The sequence below is a fragment of the Danio rerio genome, chromosome 4 (genome assembly GCF_052040795.2).
Source record: "Danio rerio strain M-AB ecotype USA chromosome 4, GRCz13ab, whole genome shotgun sequence".
Lineage (NCBI taxonomy): Eukaryota > Metazoa > Chordata > Actinopteri > Cypriniformes > Danionidae > Danio > Danio rerio.
The window spans coordinates 44,015,086-44,031,962 of NC_141024.2; the positions used below are offsets into that span (position 1 = coordinate 44,015,086).

Here is a 16,877-nt window from a genome sequence, read left to right on the forward strand (position 1 = left end):
ATATATATATATATATATATATATATATATATATATATATATATATATATATATATATATAAGCCTAAACTTAAGACTTAGCCTGAGCGTTAGCCTGCCCTGGACCAGGTTAGTTTCAGCATAAGTTGCCAGGGTAACTAAGTTTGAACTATCGTAAATTTGATTTATGAAACAGAATCTGCCATTAATAAAGCCTGGCTTTTTCTGTAAGCTAGTTTTATGGAATAGCCCCCTGTTCTCTCTTCCCTCTGGTATTCTTATCCCCTCCATTCGTACATCATTTTATTTTTTATTTTTTGTTTGTTTTCATGCTTTTTTCTACATTTTGCGTTCCACACTTCTATCCAGTAGGTGGCGGGAATGCACCATGCAAGTTGGTCTGCCAACCGAAGGCTTTTATTATGGCGTGTCGTGTGACGTCATGAGGCTGCGCCGCTACTGCGCTGTGATTCAACTGGAGAAAGGTTTGTTTTAAAGCTTTTACACAGATATAAACGGATTGATTAAAGTTTCAGGTTTTCACCAGATGCTAAATGATATACCTGCTGTTGGCATAGATGTAAAGTTGGTTTTATATTCGCACATTCGTTCATTTAATTAGAAGTCTCTATTAGCATGCAAGTTTGACTTCTAAACAACATTAACACTGTTTATTTGACTGTGAACAATGTTGTACTTTGATAGTTTGTAATAAGTGTTTTAATGAAGGTTTAATTTATTAAATAGCATAATGTCATTACATTCTAAGTAAACATCACTATATAAGAAATGGAGTAACATAGTTTTATTCAGCAAATTTGTGGCTATTGTATCTTGCTCAGACTTAATCTTTTACCTGATTTCTTTGAAGCAAGAGTTAAAGTGAAGTTATTTTGTTTCTCTTCGTTGTTTTATTCATTTTCAACAGGACATTTTTATTGTTTTGTTCATTTTAAACAGGATAAAGTGTCCAAACACAGAGAAAAACTCCTGCTTGAGCGACTGATCTCCACACTGTTATAAAGATGGCGTTTATTAAAGAGGAGAGTGAAGATGTGAAGATTGAAGAAACATTCACAGTCAAACAGGAAGATCTGCAGGAACAAACAGGTTGGTTTTCATACTGATATATTTTTAATAATAAGAATACTAAATTAAGCCCTGAGTGTGCTGCCTAGTTCTCCTAAATGCACATAAGCACTCATTGAAAGACAGGAATCAGTTTCTTTTGTTACTTGTTCTCGTGTCTTTTGTCATTCATTTTATGTATTATTAGTCTCCCATTTTCTCTACCTTCTTAAGGTTATTGCTTTTCTTGTTTTTTTACTATTTGTAAAGCGTCCTTGAGCACTGGCACTATATAAAATTAATAAAAATGATCAATTAAAAAAGTTTAACTGAGCTGACGATATTTGACCTACAGTATTCTCATAGAAGATATCTGCTATTAGGTTGATGGTGTTGGCTTAGTACTTTCCATTTGCATTTGTCACGTTGATCACAATTCCCTTTTTTAAATCAACTTCTATGGGATTAAACTTGTTTCTAGTAGTTGTTACTAGTTCTCACAGATAGTATCTAGAATTACATCATTATTATAATAACTAATTATCAGGGCTATTGTGTTTAAACAGGGTTTCCGCAAGTCATAAAATGTTGTAAACTCCAAAATCTAAAATTTAGGCCTTAAGAAGTCTTAAATTTACTAAAATATAGAGTCTTAAATAAAGTCACAATTTTCCTTTGTTCATGTTTTGCTATCAAATCTGGCAAAAACCCACACAATCACCAACAATTCATCTTAATAAAACTTTTAACTTTTAATTCAAAAAGGTCATTTTAACTCTATCATAATGGTTTAATTATTTTCCTTACAATAACATTTACAAATCTGCTTTATGTATTACTGCTGAGGACATCGACCTGGACAGATTGTTGTGCATAAATTCAGTTTGTTATAGTTTTTTTAAACGTTTAAAACATTTGTTCATTTGTTTTTTATTTTAAATAAAGTTTTTGTTGGAAAAAAGTGTATGGTTACAAGTAAAGCTAGCTTGTTTTGACACAATATTTAAGATATTTTGCTAGGAAATATCTAAATTATTTAAATTTAATATTATTCATAATTATTGTATTATTAATATTTAATATAAAAATATTTTTTTGATAGGACATATAATTTTTTTTTTCATCTGGGCCTTTTGAAAAATTCTTTGGTTTAAAATTTAATTCATAATGGTCTTAAAAATGTCTTAAAGTCTTAAATTTAACTTGGTGACACCTAGAACCTTTGGTTTAAATTATGTCAGAAAACGTGGATTCCCCCAATTTGAAATAAGCTGAATGAAATGGACACTACAATAATTGTTATAAAACATTGTACAGGAATATCCACCCAAAACAGACTCCAAACCAGTCACTCGCTGTTCCGCTGCTTCCTCTCTGGCGTTAATGTGCTCCACAGAATTGTGTAACTCTGTCTGAAGCTGGTCAATTTGATTACAAAGTTAATTTGACTGTGCAACGGCCTTTTCAAAGTCAGCCTAATCAAATTGCCCTTTAGTGCATCAATAGCTTAAAGGACCGCACTGTTATCACTCGCCAGAGCCGTCTCTTTTTTTTTTTTTTAGATGCAGCTTGCACTTCGGGTTAGCATTAGCATGGAGGCTAGTAGCGGATTCTGCCTCCCTATGGTTGCTTCGACCTTTATTCATCCTGATTTAAAATTAATTACCCTCAGAACAGCTAAACTCATACACTTATAAACGCTTATTTTCCAGGATAGGTAGGTTTAGGTTATTTAGGATAAGAGCAATATTAAACAAAATTTTAAGTTTTATGTAAGGACCTCAACAGTTTGTGTCTTCACATGGCGCCGCTCCAACTGGAAGTCCAAAACAAACAATATAACAATAATCACAATGAAACACAAAACCCTCAGCACTTATAACTCAAATGAAAGTGAAAGGAAAAAAATGTGAATGATTTCAGGCCAGCAGATTCATCCGATTTGAAAAGGGAAAAATAATAATGATAATAATAGTATGGGGAGAAAACAAGAAAAAAGAGAAACAAGAGAAATAAAATGAGAATTTGGGCAAAGAAAACAAAAACTTTTGGTCAAGGGAAATGAGAGGGGAATGGCGAATGTGGAGGTGTGGATGTGAAGGTTGGGGGTGTTGACAAATCCAGCCGGTGAGTAGCAGCCTCAGGTGCCCAACAGGAAACTCTGACACTGTCGATTGTGGGATGAAGGCTTTTGGCAGCTGACTCTATGCCAGCAAGATAAATCGATAAGTTGATTTTGTTCTGGACACACTGCACTGAAGTCTTTGATGACGCACTCATTCACAGACATCACGAGCACTTAAGTAACAAGACATCGGCCTTTGCTCTGTTGCCTTGATACGTACTTTCGCTTTTTGTTTCTCACAGCCAGTTGTTAAGTTTACACTGCTCGTCTCGACCCGGTTTCCCTACTCGTGTCCCTGCACTGCAACAGTTCAGTCAACTTCTCTTTCTTCCGCACACCACATAATGCTGCGCTTTTCAACTCTCCTCCTCTTCTTTATACCCATTTCCTTTTTGCTGTCCCATCATGGGTGGAGACCAATTAAACAACGTTGTCACTGAAAACGCCAACAGTCATAAATGCATGATTATATGCTTTCATGGCTTTGTGATCAAAAAATGTTGTTATAATAGAGGCCAATGGAGAAAAAACAGCCATGAATATAATGAAAAGAGTAAATTTGGCCAGAGTGTATTGAGGTTTTTTTTTTTTCAAAGCATTTTCCCTGAATATGTCAAAATAATATGTCCCCAAATAACAGTCTGTTTACTGAAACACAGGGAAAGTTTTGGCCAAACTCAAAATCAACCCATAATGGATAAAAATGACCCAACAGCACACAAGGGGTAAGGTGCACGTTTCAGCCTTTATGCAGATGCTGTACAGCATCTCGGTCACCAATCTCGGTCCTGTCCCTGCAAGGTTTAGCTCCAACTTGTCTCAACACACCTGCCTTGATATTTTAAGTATACCTAGTAAGACCTTGATTCAGCTTGTTCAGGTGTGTTTAATTAGGGTTGGAGCTAAAATCTGCAGGACACCGGCCCTCCAGGAACAAGTTTGGTGACCCCTGCTGTACAGGTATGTCTCATGTATGCAAGGCAAATATTCAGCTAATTGTTCAGTTGTTACCCCACAACATTTTTTTCTGATGTGTTTACCAGTCAGGCCACAGAATGAACAAGTATTCCCTGTGTGGTGATATGTGAACAGGTTATTGAGATTGGCTGTTCTGTGTCATGATCCAGGGTTGCTGGGGCAACAGGGGCAGAGCCAGCACGAGCAGGCTGACACAGAAGGCAGAAATATTGCTAATGAGTGCATGCATTAATAAAGTGAAATTCTGAGTTCTAAAGCAATGGTCCACTCTGTTTACCATGACATGGTGTCAGAATGAAAGTCCTCAGCGCACTCCTATCATTTGAGAAGGAGGACGAAAGGATAATGTTAAAGTTTCACACGCCCTAAGGTTTTGATTATGCACAGCCATCAAGTTGGCTGGCGTGGAACAGCATTTCGCTTGATTAAGAATTTCAACAAAACTTGACAAGGAAGACAGTGATGTAAAGGTCAATTCACTGCTCTATGCAATGGGCAAGCAGGCTGAACCCATAATCAGCACATTTTCGTTTTCTGTAGAGGAGGAAAATGATTACTACAATGATGTAGTTAAAAAGTTTGATGAACATTTTGTGCCCAAACGCAACTTGAATCTTGACTGTGCTTGATTCACAAACAGAATCAACGAAATTGGGAAAGTATCGAAGCGTTCGTCATGAGTCTATATGAGCTGGCAGAGTTTCATGATTTTTCGTGCAACTAAAGACAAGCAAATTTGTGATCGCATTGTGATTGGAATTGCAAACAGCAACGTGTCTGAAAAGCTGCAGTTAGAGCCCGATTTGACGCTAAAGAAAGCGATACATATTGCTCGCCAGTTGGAACTGATTAAAACAAAGCGTTAAAATTCGAGGAGCAGGTGATGTAAGTGAAGTGAGCTACAAGTCTTAAGCATGGAGACAATTCAAGAAATACACAGGAGGTAAATACAGAAATTCTGACACTAAACTAAGAGTTAAAAATAGTAAAGTTACATGTTCAAGTTGTGAAAAAAAGCACAAATATGGGGCCTGTACTGCTTGAGGTAAACAATGCCGCAGGTGTAATAAACAGGACATTTTGAAGTTGCTAGTAAAACAAAAACTGTTAAAAAAAAAAAAAAAAAAAAAGTGACCAGTGATAAACAAGATGATGAAACTAAGGGAATATGGTTTCTAAGGGTCAGTTTCTGATAATGCTAACGAAGATAGATGGCATGTAAAGTTACCAATGCGGGGGACTACTGTTAATTTCAAATTTGATACTGGTGCAGATATCACAGTTATGTATGAACAAACATTTCTAAAATTTCCTGTTTGCCCCTATCTTACTTAAACATCTGCTGACATCTGAAGTCCCGGTGGCAAATTGGACTGTAATGGTAAATTCATAGTCTGTACAGAAAGGAAAGGACAAAGTCAGTTTCTGGACTTAGATTGTTAAAGGCCCATACAATAACAAACTCCTCAGTCATACAACTGCCCGTGAATTTATACTGGTGAGTAGAGTTGATTCTGTCAACATGGAGGACTCTGTTTTTGGAAACTTTAGACTCTTTAACTGCAAGCCAATCAAAATTAAGCTCAGAGAAGATGCTTAACGATACAGCCTCTTTTCCCCTCGTTGAGTCCCCTTTCCATTGCTGCCAAAAGTGGAAGAGGAGCTGCAGTGAATTCTAAAGTCACTGAAACTACAGACTGGTGTGCACCAATGATGCCTGTGATAAAGAAAAATGGCAAAAATAGAATCTGTGTTGACCTAAAGAAATTGAATGAAGCAGTAAAGCTAGAAGGATTCACTCTGCCTAAACTGGAGGATATCTTACCAAAACTATTTGGTGCATGCATTTTCTCCACATTAGATGCGTCCAGTGGATTCTGGCAGATAGCATTGGATTCAAGCTGCAGAAAACTCACAATTATTATAACGCCAGTTATAAAAAAGTGAACTTAAAAACACATCTGTGATGTTGACAGGTTATGGTTAAGAGTTTGACGATTGTAAGCAAAGGATATTGTTAGGTTGATATTAATATATGTAACCAGGTTGGAAAAATAATTCGCTTTGTTCTATGTTGCTGTTTTTCTCTTCTTCTTCTTCATTCTTTCATATCACATTTTACCTGTTTTTATGTTTTGTTTTGTTTTTACGCATTTTTATTATTTGTTTTTGTTTTTATTTTACTTGTTTCTTTTATTCTTGTTTATGTAAAGCACTTTGAATTGCCATTGTGTATGAAATGTGCTATATAAATAAACTTGCCTCGCCTTGCCTTAAAAGGGATTTTGCTATATATTTACTACAGGGGGGCATCATCACTTTAAGGAGGGGAGATGTGGTGATATGTGAACATGTCCGGGTCCAGGGTTGCTGGGGCAACGGGAGCGGAGTAATTTACATTGTAAAAGCACTAGATAAATAAATTGTTCTACAGGTTTTACGTTCAGAAGATGAATAATTTGAGTAAACCGTTCTGAGTACTGGTCAGAGCACAAAGGATGAGGAGACAGGTTATCTGTTTTAACAGTTTATATTGAATGTTGAGGAGTGGACCCCAGATGAAAATGCAAGGATGTACATAGTCTGAACAATATTAAGTACAATAAAAATAATAAATAAGCTACAAATGTATAAACAAAATTTGCTGTTATGTATTAAACCAGTATTACTTATTAACATCAGTGACATTTTTTTACTAAACAAATTAGATAAGTAGAAATTAGATTTATCTGGAAAAAGGTCTAGATTAAACATTCATGTGTCGATAGAATACTCATTCACATGCAGGTATACATTAAATGCCCAGAAATGCTACAAATTGTGAGGCAGTTAAACAGTCTTTCAGCCATACTAGCCCCTTTCCACGTTTAATTTATAACATATCAGATTCACATTACAATATAAACTGTTAGGAAAACCTCAAAGGAGAATAATAACGGCGATCTGAATAACTGAATGATCATTACGGGACATGTCCGGGCTTGTCCGTATACTAAAGATGTATATAAAATTGTTTGGGTAAAACAGAAACCATTAACAAATTAATAACGAAAGGGCTTATTTTGAGTTTAGTGACTAGCATCCAGATATTGCATCTGCAGCAATCATTGAAAGCGAACGGGTATAAAACGTCCTCTCAGCTGTTAATGCACACAGCTTTCACGCACCCGCAGACATCGACAGCTCCTCTCACTTAGGGATGGCTGATGTGAAACTGACGTTTCGACACAATGTCGAGATCCTGAAGCACAAGTATTTCGAAACACTGCATCGAAGTACCCAAGTCACATGACTTAAGTGTTTCGAAACACCTGGTCACGTAACTAAAGCGATTCAAAGTATTAATCAGCTCAGAAGGCCTGGCGAATCTGTATTTGACTACCAAGGTCAGAGAAAATCCCTGTTTCATATGGCCTAGTGGACTGTGCGTGTGCACGCTGTTGCTATGCTTCGAATTACTTTTTTGGTTCGAATCCCAACTTGTACAAATACTCTGAAGTCATGGTTTTGTGTGTTTTAATCATGTTTCTGTTTTGTGTAGCCTAAATAGGATACAGCTGCAGTTACGCCATCAATTTTGCATCATTTTTGTAACACTGTAAAACAATAATTAATATTTTACAGTACTGTGATGGTTGGGTTTTGGGTTTGGGTAGACGTTAATAAAATGCAATAAATGGAAAATTTAATGAATAATATAAATAATTCTTGACAACTTCAGGCCACATTGTCTGATCTAGAAACAACCCTGTTTTAAGACCAAAACAAGACATATGTATTTAGAAAGTGTTTATTCGGTTGTCAGACCATTGTTGAAACAAAACAATACAAGAACAAAGCATTACCAACTGGTATTAAAGGATTTCAAAATGGCTATATTAGCCTGGTTTCGAACCCACTATCCCCGCATGGTAGTCAGACACCACTCCACTAAGTAACTTGAAGATTCAATTATACAAAGTGGGGTGTTATTACCTCAATTTGCTCAACTGTTCTTTGCTAAAGCTGTTTCAGTGCAATACATAAAAAAATGACCACTAGATGTCACTGTAGAGTGGGGTTTCGAAACGTTTCACAGCTTCGACACATTTGCTTTGACTGTTTCAGTGTTTCATGAAGCCTCGCTTTGCCCACCACTACTGTCACTATGTGCTGCGCTTTTCTTCCACAACACACCCAAACAAGTGCGGTTTCAGAATAAGAGTCCCATTTGTAGGTAAATTTACTAGGTAAATAAACATGAATTGCATTAAATCTGCTTAAATGTGTACACATTAATGGACCGAACAAAATATTATCTGATTTATTTTACATTTAATGTGCATCAAAATTACAATGTGTGTAGCCAATGTTTTAGTGTCTTCACTTTTCAGCTTTTTATGAGAGTTTGTAAGACTTAATGAAAACTAATGTTTTATCTATTTATTTCAGACCTAAGAGAGAATGAGGGGAGGAAAGAGGAGGAACATCATGTCAAAATTGAGGAAAAAAACTATTTACATACTGATGGTATTTTGAAAAGGACAGACAAGACTCGTTTCAAATGCACGCACTGTAGAAGGAGTTTTGGAAAAAAAGGCTATCTTAAGATTCACATGATGATCCACACTGGAGAGAAACCATACACATGCACTCAGTGTGGAAAGAGTTTCAGCTGCTTATCACACCTTAATGTACACATGATGATCCACACTGGAGAGAAACCATTCACATGCACTCAGTGTGGAAAGAGTTTCAGCAAATCATCAAACCTTAATAAACACATGATGAGCCACACTGGAGAGAAACCATTCACGTGCACTCAGTGTGGGAAGAGTTTCAGTCAATCATCATCCCGTAGTAAACACATGATGATCCACACTGGAGAGAAACCATTCACATGCACTCAGTGTGGAAAGAGTTTTAGCCAATTATCACACCTTGATTTACACATGATGATCCACACTGGAGAGACACCATTCACGTGCACTCAGTGTGGGAAGAGTTTCAACTATTTATCACACCTTAATCACCACATGATGATCCACACTGGAGAGAAACCATTCAAATGCCTTAAATGTGGGAAGAGTTTCAGCCAATCATCATCCCTCAATCAACACGTGAGGATCCACACTGGAGAGAAACCATTTACATGCACTCAGTGTGGGAAGAGTTTCAGCAAATCATCATCCCTTAATAAACACATGAGGATCCACACTGGAGAGAAACCATTCACATGCACTCAGTGTGGAAAGTGTTTTACCTGCTCATCAACCCTTAATCAGCACATGAGAATCCACACTGGAGAGAAACCATTCATATGCACTCAGTGTGGGAAAAGTTTCAGCCAGTCATCATCCCTTAATTACCACATGAAGTTCCACGCTGGAGAGAAACCATTCACATGCACTCAGTGTGGGAAGAGTTTCAGCCAATCATCACACCTTAATAAACACATGAGGATTCACACTGGAGAGAAACCATTTACATGCACTCAGTGTGGAAAGTGTTTTACCTGCTCATCAAACCTTAATCAGCACATGAGGATCCACACTGGAGAGAAACCATTCATATGCACTCAGTGTGGGAAAAGTTTCAGCCAGTTAACATCCCTTAATTACCACATGAAGTTCCACGCTGGAGAGATACAATTCACTTATACTTAAGCCGCGGTCACACTGGACTTTTCATAACAAGACCTCTCTTGACAGAAATGTAAAATATGGACCAGTCGCTCAGTTAATGTGTAATCATCTTGTTTAATCCCGCCCCTTTTCTAGGGCTGCTCGATTATAGAAAAAATCATAATCACGATTATTTTGGTAATAATTGTAATCACAATGATTCAAAACGATTATCAGTTAAGTCAAAATTATTTACCCTGAATTTTATTTTTGTATATAAATATTTCCCAAATGATGTTTAACAGGAATTTTTCACAGTATTTTCTATAATATTTTTTTCTTCTGGAGAAAGGCTTATTTGTTTTATTTCGGCTAGAATAAAAGCAGGTGTAAATATTTTGTAACCTATTTTAATAGCTCAATATTATCAGCCCCCTTAAGCAATATACATTTTTTGATTGTCTGCAGAATAAACTACTTTTGTACAATGACTTGCCTAATTACATGAATTAAGCCTTTGAATTTCACATTAAGCTAAATACTAGTATCTTGAAAAATATCATCTTAACAAAGATAAAAGAAATCAGTTATTAGAGATGAGTTAGTAAATCTGTCTAGGTTGAAAATAAATCTTTCCATTAAACAGAAATTGGGGGGAAAGGGTCGCTAATAATTCAGGAAAAAACTCTGACTTTAACTGTAAATATGCACAGTTATTTTCCTCCCTGTAAAAAAAGGGAAAGGGAAATACATACAATAGAATAAAAATATGAAACAAAGTGTGCTTTAAAAATCTTAACTGTTAGAAAAAAAACTTCAGCTACAAACATCCTTCAGTCAAGAGCAGTGAGGGATTTTCTCCCTTTGTTTTTTGATTAATAAGAAAAACAGGCGGCAGCAGGAATATTGCGCGCTGTCTCTTTAAGAATAGTGCAGTATAACTGATATGGTTTCTCTTTCACTTGTCTTTTTATTGTTACTTGTTTGTTTATTACACAAATGAGGGTTAATATGAATATTCACTAAACATTACGCTCTGACACAAATCTTATATTTGACCATTAAATCGCTTGCATTAAGATGGCGTTAGATGTGTGTGCTCTGCTCGTCTCTGAGGCTAAGTGCCCAAACACAACAGCATACGCTCTTTTGCGCTTTTAAAACATGAATGATTCGAACATACATCAATGAGTGATGCGCATTCCATGCTGCAAGCAACACAGTACACGATTTTAGTCATTTTCACGTGAAACTGAGCTTTGCAGAGCAACAAATGTGTACAACTGGAAAGGGGGCGGTATATGATGCAGTAATTGTTTATCTCAATTTAGTTTCATAATCATTAGAAGCCAAAATCAAAATCGAAACCAGATTTTAATTAATTGCACAGCCCTACCCTTTTTGCAGTTTCGTACAAAAGAATTCCGCATGCTAAAACTCAAGTGTGACAGCAGCTTTGGTGTGGGATGAGTTTCAGCAACTCCTCAGACCTTAAAAAACACATGAAGACCCACACTGGAGGGAAACCATTCACATGCACTCAGTATGGGAAGAGTTTCAACCGATCAGCAAACCTTAATAAACACATTAAGATCCACACTGGTGTGGAAGAGTATATGTGCTTTGAGTTTGAAAAGACTTTTATTACAGCTCCAAAATTGAAACTGCACCTGATGATTCACACTGACGAGGTTTAATCCTTTAACACATCTGAAAACACAAGATTATTTACACTGGAGAGAAACCGTACAGATCTGATCAGTGTCTACAGAATTTCGCTCATTCGACACAGCTTAAGAAACACATGGACAAAAAGTTGCACAAATGACGTGAATGCACCTAAACATTTTCTCATGTGCACAGGATGTTTCATGTCTGAATAATGTTTGATGTGGCTGAGTGACAGTAAACGCAATCATGGCATCTGGGAGAAGAAAAGTTTTGTAAACATCTGGCAAACAGCACCTCTGTGGTTTAAAATCTCTTTGCAAGTGATTGTACAGGTGCGGATACATCTGTACACCACTCTCAATTGTATTCATGTTGCTTGTGTTGTTTTGGATGGTGTTCTCTGTCTGACTCCCTAAATGAGAAGCAAATCACTGGGAAGACACTGCACATCAAAGAAGGTGGAGCTCCAGGACGGTTAGTTTCCAGTATACCAGGGCCTCAAGTTTAGAAAGCCCATTCAATTGTCTTGTGTAGCAGCTTTTTTTAGTAAAGTTTCTTTACTTTTAGGTTCAAAATTCTTCATAGTTTACTATATTTACTTTTTTGAGTAGAATACAATCGTGATGAATATTGTATGATTTAGGCAGAGCGACATGTATTAAGTTTTACAATATTAATACACTGTGATGATCCCAAGACTCCAGATTGGAGTATGTGGTAAATACTGATTGGTTGCTTGAATTACTTATCAATGGGTAACTAAAAGCTGTTGTGCTTGCTACCCCAAGATGCTGTGGCTACTCAGGAGTCCTCATGTCAAGACCTGCCATCTCATTGATTCTTTAACCTTATGGTTTTGTTTTGCATTGCTTGTATCATGTAGCTAAAGTGTTGTTGTGATTTATATCCTAAGTTCTTTATCTTCATTATTATCCCTAGACATTTGTTGGTTGCTTTGATTGATTGTTTTATGAGTTGCATTTTATAATAAATAGTTAGCATTCAGGCTATTTTGTTGACTCATCTCTCTTTTATGTTGCAACTCAAACAATCGGGTCACAAAACTTTGTAAAATGTGTCTGGTTGTGTCCGAGATCTTGTCTTTTCAGTCATGACCATGGGTGCGAGTAGGAACCTAGATTGAGCGGTAAATTGAGAACATTGCCTTTAGTCTTAGCTCCTTCACCACAACAGACAATCATATGAACTGCATAACTGCTGCCGCTGCACTGATCCATCTTTTAATCTCACCAAACTGGAGATGGCCACCTTTTTCAAGTCAAGCACCGTGGTTTCTGACTTGTAGGTGCTGTTTCTTTCCCTGCCATGTCACACTCAGCAGCAAATTGTCCCTCTGCATGCTGAAGGTCCATGTCCTATGAAGCCAACGGGACAACATTATCTGCAAATGACAGAGACAGTCCTAGCCTATTTTTGAGATCAGCCTAAAATAACACATTTACAAAATAAAATGAATAAATAGATGGATGGATAGACATTTTAGTGATGGAAGGGGAAGTAGGATGTCTTGTCTAACCATAAACCAAGATGGAGCTCTCTCAGAAGGGATGGACCAGTGCGCGAGATGTCTAAAACTGAAGACTTTATTGTTCCAAATAAATTAATTGACTAAATTATCAAACTGTTTTAAATATTGTAAAGAAATATATAAGTAGAGAAGTAACTTTAAGTACGCAGTTCATTTTGAGCATGATAGTTTGTTATTTTGAGTACCTCAGAGCAGTGGTTATCAATTCTGGTGCGTGTGCAAAATGAGTTGACATCCAGTGAAAATCAGAAAATATGATGTGTAAGAAAAATTTATCTAAAAACGAAAGGAAAGGGTTAAGTGATTCAGGACATAAGAGCAAGTGATAAAATAGGCTATAGCCCATATTTCGCCCCGAGGAAGCCCAGCTTTGGCCTGATCAGGCCCTGGAAGTGACAGTGGAAACGCGACTGGCCTGGGCTCCCTCGCTTTAGGTGCGATAGTGGAAATGCGGCTAATGGTTCTGGTGGCTCTCAATGGTGTGGAACACTGGTCAGTTTTTGTTGGCTTGTCACTGGGTTAGTGGGCAACACAGTAGTCCTCACTGTAGTGGACAGATTTTTGAAGCGGCTTACTTTATTTCACTCCCTAAATAATCTTCATCGAGGGAGACAGCAGCCATTGTGTTGGACCACGTGTTCCATATTCTTGGCCTTCTAGTTGACATGGTTTTAAGTAGGGGTCTATAATTTGTGTCCAAGTTTTGGGCAGAATTCTGCCGACAGCTGGGGGCGACTGCTAGCCTCTCACGAGCACCACCCTCAGACCAATGGCCAGGCCGAGCAAGCTAGTCTGCAGCTGGAGAGGGTCCTGCATTGCGTCGCATGCAGGGAACCATTATCTTGGAGTTTTAGATGAATCATGGTCAAATAAGTATTTAATTCTCTTCCCATTTTTTCTATAGGCTTGCCTCCCTTTCAGTGCTACTTAGGCTATCAGCCCCCTCTGTAGACTGATTTCACAAGGCTGCCATTTTAAAAGTGAAATCGAGGCTACGTTTGGAAAAAACTTGGAAGTCACACAGGAACATCGCAGTAATTTCTGGTGGGCATCAGTGAACACTGGCAAATCAGCGCTGTTTAAGAACACGCTTAAGCGGCACTTGAATGTTAGTGGGAAATGGATGTTTTTAAAACTTTAGTACTGGGACAACTCTATAACAGACAACACAAGGGTGTGCTACAGAAGACTGCATTGTTTTATCGCTCACCCGATTACATTTACATTTAGTCATTTAGCAGACGCTTTTATCCAAAGCGACTTACAAATGAGGACAAGGAAGCAATTTACACAACTATAAGAGCAACAATGAATAAGTGCTATAGGCAAGTTTCAGGTCTGTAAAGTCTAAGAAGGAAAGTATTAGTAATTTTTTTTTTTTTGAGTACAGTTAGTGGTATATCCAGAGGCAATTACAGATTAGGAAGTGAAGTGGACACTAAATAGTTGAGTTTTTAGTCGTACATAGGCTGAAGCAAGGAATCGTCACCACAGTGTCTACCTGGTGCCATGAACTGAATCCAAGGCAGATACTTAAGCGTATTATTCTTAGAGATTGTAATTTTGTTTGATGCCTAATATGTTTTTAATTTTTTTAGTTAAACTGAACTGAATAATATTAAAGTAATGTTTACACCACCTGCATTTTGAAATTGCGGCAACAGCTGGAGGTTTGTAGTCCACAGCATGTTGCAATGTTTACAGTGCTGATCCTATAGTTCCATGTTTTTCACACCACAGCCTAGCTTTCTTCTTTAAAATGGTGGCTGTGTGAAATAAGCATATTCTCTTCCCCAAAACCAGATGCTATTGTTCCCTCAATGCATTCCTTCATTCAGAGATGCCTCTAGACATGGAGGATCACCAGACTGGCAATAGGAATGAAGCGTCTGCCCCATCTATACATGTGTGGTCAGTAAGTCTGGTTGTCTTCCAGAGACATTCCTCTCAGACTTCCCTCACATAAATTGGGACCCAAATTCACTGGACCATTTCCCATTATCAAGGTGCTCAGTCTAGTGTTGGTTCAACTCAAATTAAACTCTAAGTTTAAAAACATTCATCCATTTTTTCAGATGACTAAGACCAAACCCATTCTTCTCTCCTCCCTGCAGCCCATAACTCCTCTGCCTCCCAGACTGGTTGAGGGTGCACTCACATACACCGTGCACTGGCTCCTGGATGTGAGGAGTAGAGGTAGAGAGGTTATCAGTATCAAGTAGACTGGAAGGGTTATGGTCCAGAAGAGAGATGTTGGATTCCGGCTCTGGATATTCTGGACCCCTCTCTCATTGATCAGTTTCATCTGGTCCATAGTGAGTCTTAAGGGAATGCGGCGGAAGGGGGCGTTCTTGAGGGAGGGGGTACTGTCACCATACCTGATGCTTTTGCTTTCTCCTACGGTTCTGGGTGACAGGTTATCTCTTGTCATCAGGTTTTATTTGCAGTCACAGGAGCTCTCGTTTCCCTTTTGTCCTGTTTATAACCCTGTATTTGTGTCCAGGAACGCTAGTGAGTGAGTGTTTGGTTGTTTTTTTCCCATGGCACTTCCACTGACTCACCTGATCGGATGTTTACTTTGACTTTTGCTTTTTCCAGGACTCACTCCTCAAACACTTGTTTTTTTTGCATTTGAGTAGTAGTGTAAAGGTCTTTAGATTTTGGCATGATGTCTAGCTTTTGAGGCTCTTTTGGACTACTTCACTTTGTCAGACAGGTCATATTTAGGTGATTTTTTGATTACGAACATGTGTGGTAGTAATCAGGTCTGGGTGTGGCTAAAGAAAGCCGGTGTGAGAAATTAAAGTTATGTTTTAATAAGGAAAAACATTTTCACACAAGGCTATGTTGTTCAGTACTTTGTCTTCCTTTTAAGTATAAAAACCTTCATTTAAAAACAGCACAATGTGTTTAATTGCAGCCAATCATCATCCCTTAATCAGCACATGAGGATCCACAGTGGAGAGAAACCATTCACATGCACTCAGTGTGGGAAAAGTTTCATTCGCTCATCATCTCTTAGTCTACACATGAGGATTCACACTGGAGAGAAACCATTCACATGCACTCAGTGTAGGAAGAGTTTCAGCAACTCATCACACTTTAATAAACACATGAGCCAGGCTATTAATTTTAAATTAAAAATTCTTCTCCTTGCATTTAGATCCCTAAATAGCCTAGCACCCTCCTATCTCTGCAACATGCTTGTCCCCTACACTCCAACTCTTTCTTTAAGTTCTGCTGACTCTGGCCTTCTCGCTGTCCCTCGGTACCGCCTCTCTTCAATGGGGGCAGATCATTTAGTGTTATTGCACCTGTAACAAATATGGTGGACCAGACACATAAACATTTTGCATTTTATTATACAACCAGCCAACTTTGCCCAGAGAAGGCTCGAAACCTGATTCCAAGGTATTTACGACCCAAAGGAATGTGCCATGCGGCACTAGGCACAGGAATGACTTACAAAGGACTATTTAAACTGCTTGTTTAACACTGTTTTCATATAAACTTTACTCTATATGTTTAATCATATGTTTTGCAAAGTTTCCCTTTCTCTTGTATTAATATTTTTGGTTTTAATACCCCTGCATATAATTTTTTAACGGGTCCTAGGCTAAAAAACCTCCTATACTGTTCAAGTTTGGACTTTTCGAAAAGCTTACTTGCTGTACAAATTGATCGTTGACATTTTATTTTAATATGAGTGCAACATATTAATGTTTTAAGAGACTTTAAAATTTTTTGTCCCGATTTACATAAAATTTGCCTATGCAAATTATTCTGCCTCGGACAAAGACCCATAAATTTAATATTCCAGGAAGTTAGCTTCTTATTGGTCAACTTTCCATGGAGGTTGGATCCGAACCTACCCTATAATGTTGAAGACCAAGCTAAACTCCCC

General features: G+C 37.6%; 1 protein-coding gene and 1 long non-coding RNA gene across 5 annotated transcripts; one reads left to right on the top strand and one right to left on the bottom strand.

The window, feature by feature from the left end:
* The first annotated feature begins 423 nt into the window (after positions 1–423).
* Positions 424–12,434, top strand: LOC148681142 (uncharacterized). 4 transcript variants are annotated; one of them, XR_015942595.1, is made up of 4 exons: positions 424–464; positions 908–1,089; positions 8,582–11,658; positions 11,972–12,434. XR_015942595.1 is itself a non-coding variant. In XM_088650448.1 (3 exons), the coding sequence occupies exons 2-3, from the start codon at positions 1,005–1,007 to the stop codon at positions 9,793–9,795; spliced, it is 1,299 nt and encodes a 432-aa protein (XP_088506574.1). In that variant the 5' UTR covers positions 424–464; positions 908–1,004; the 3' UTR covers positions 9,796–12,434. The 4 variants fall into 4 exon arrangements, 2 of the variants coding, with proteins under 2 accessions (XP_088506574.1, XP_088506573.1); XR_015942594.1 differs by having other exon boundaries at positions 940–1,089; XM_088650448.1 differs by having other exon boundaries at positions 8,582–12,434.
* On the bottom strand, positions 2,592–8,689 carry LOC148681143 (uncharacterized). Its single transcript, XR_015943060.1, has 2 exons — positions 6,903–8,689; positions 2,592–6,623 (listed from the first exon to the last, which is right to left on the bottom strand). It is a non-coding gene; the product is annotated as an uncharacterized LOC148681143 (long non-coding RNA).
* Positions 12,435–16,877: the final 4,443 nt, after the last annotated feature.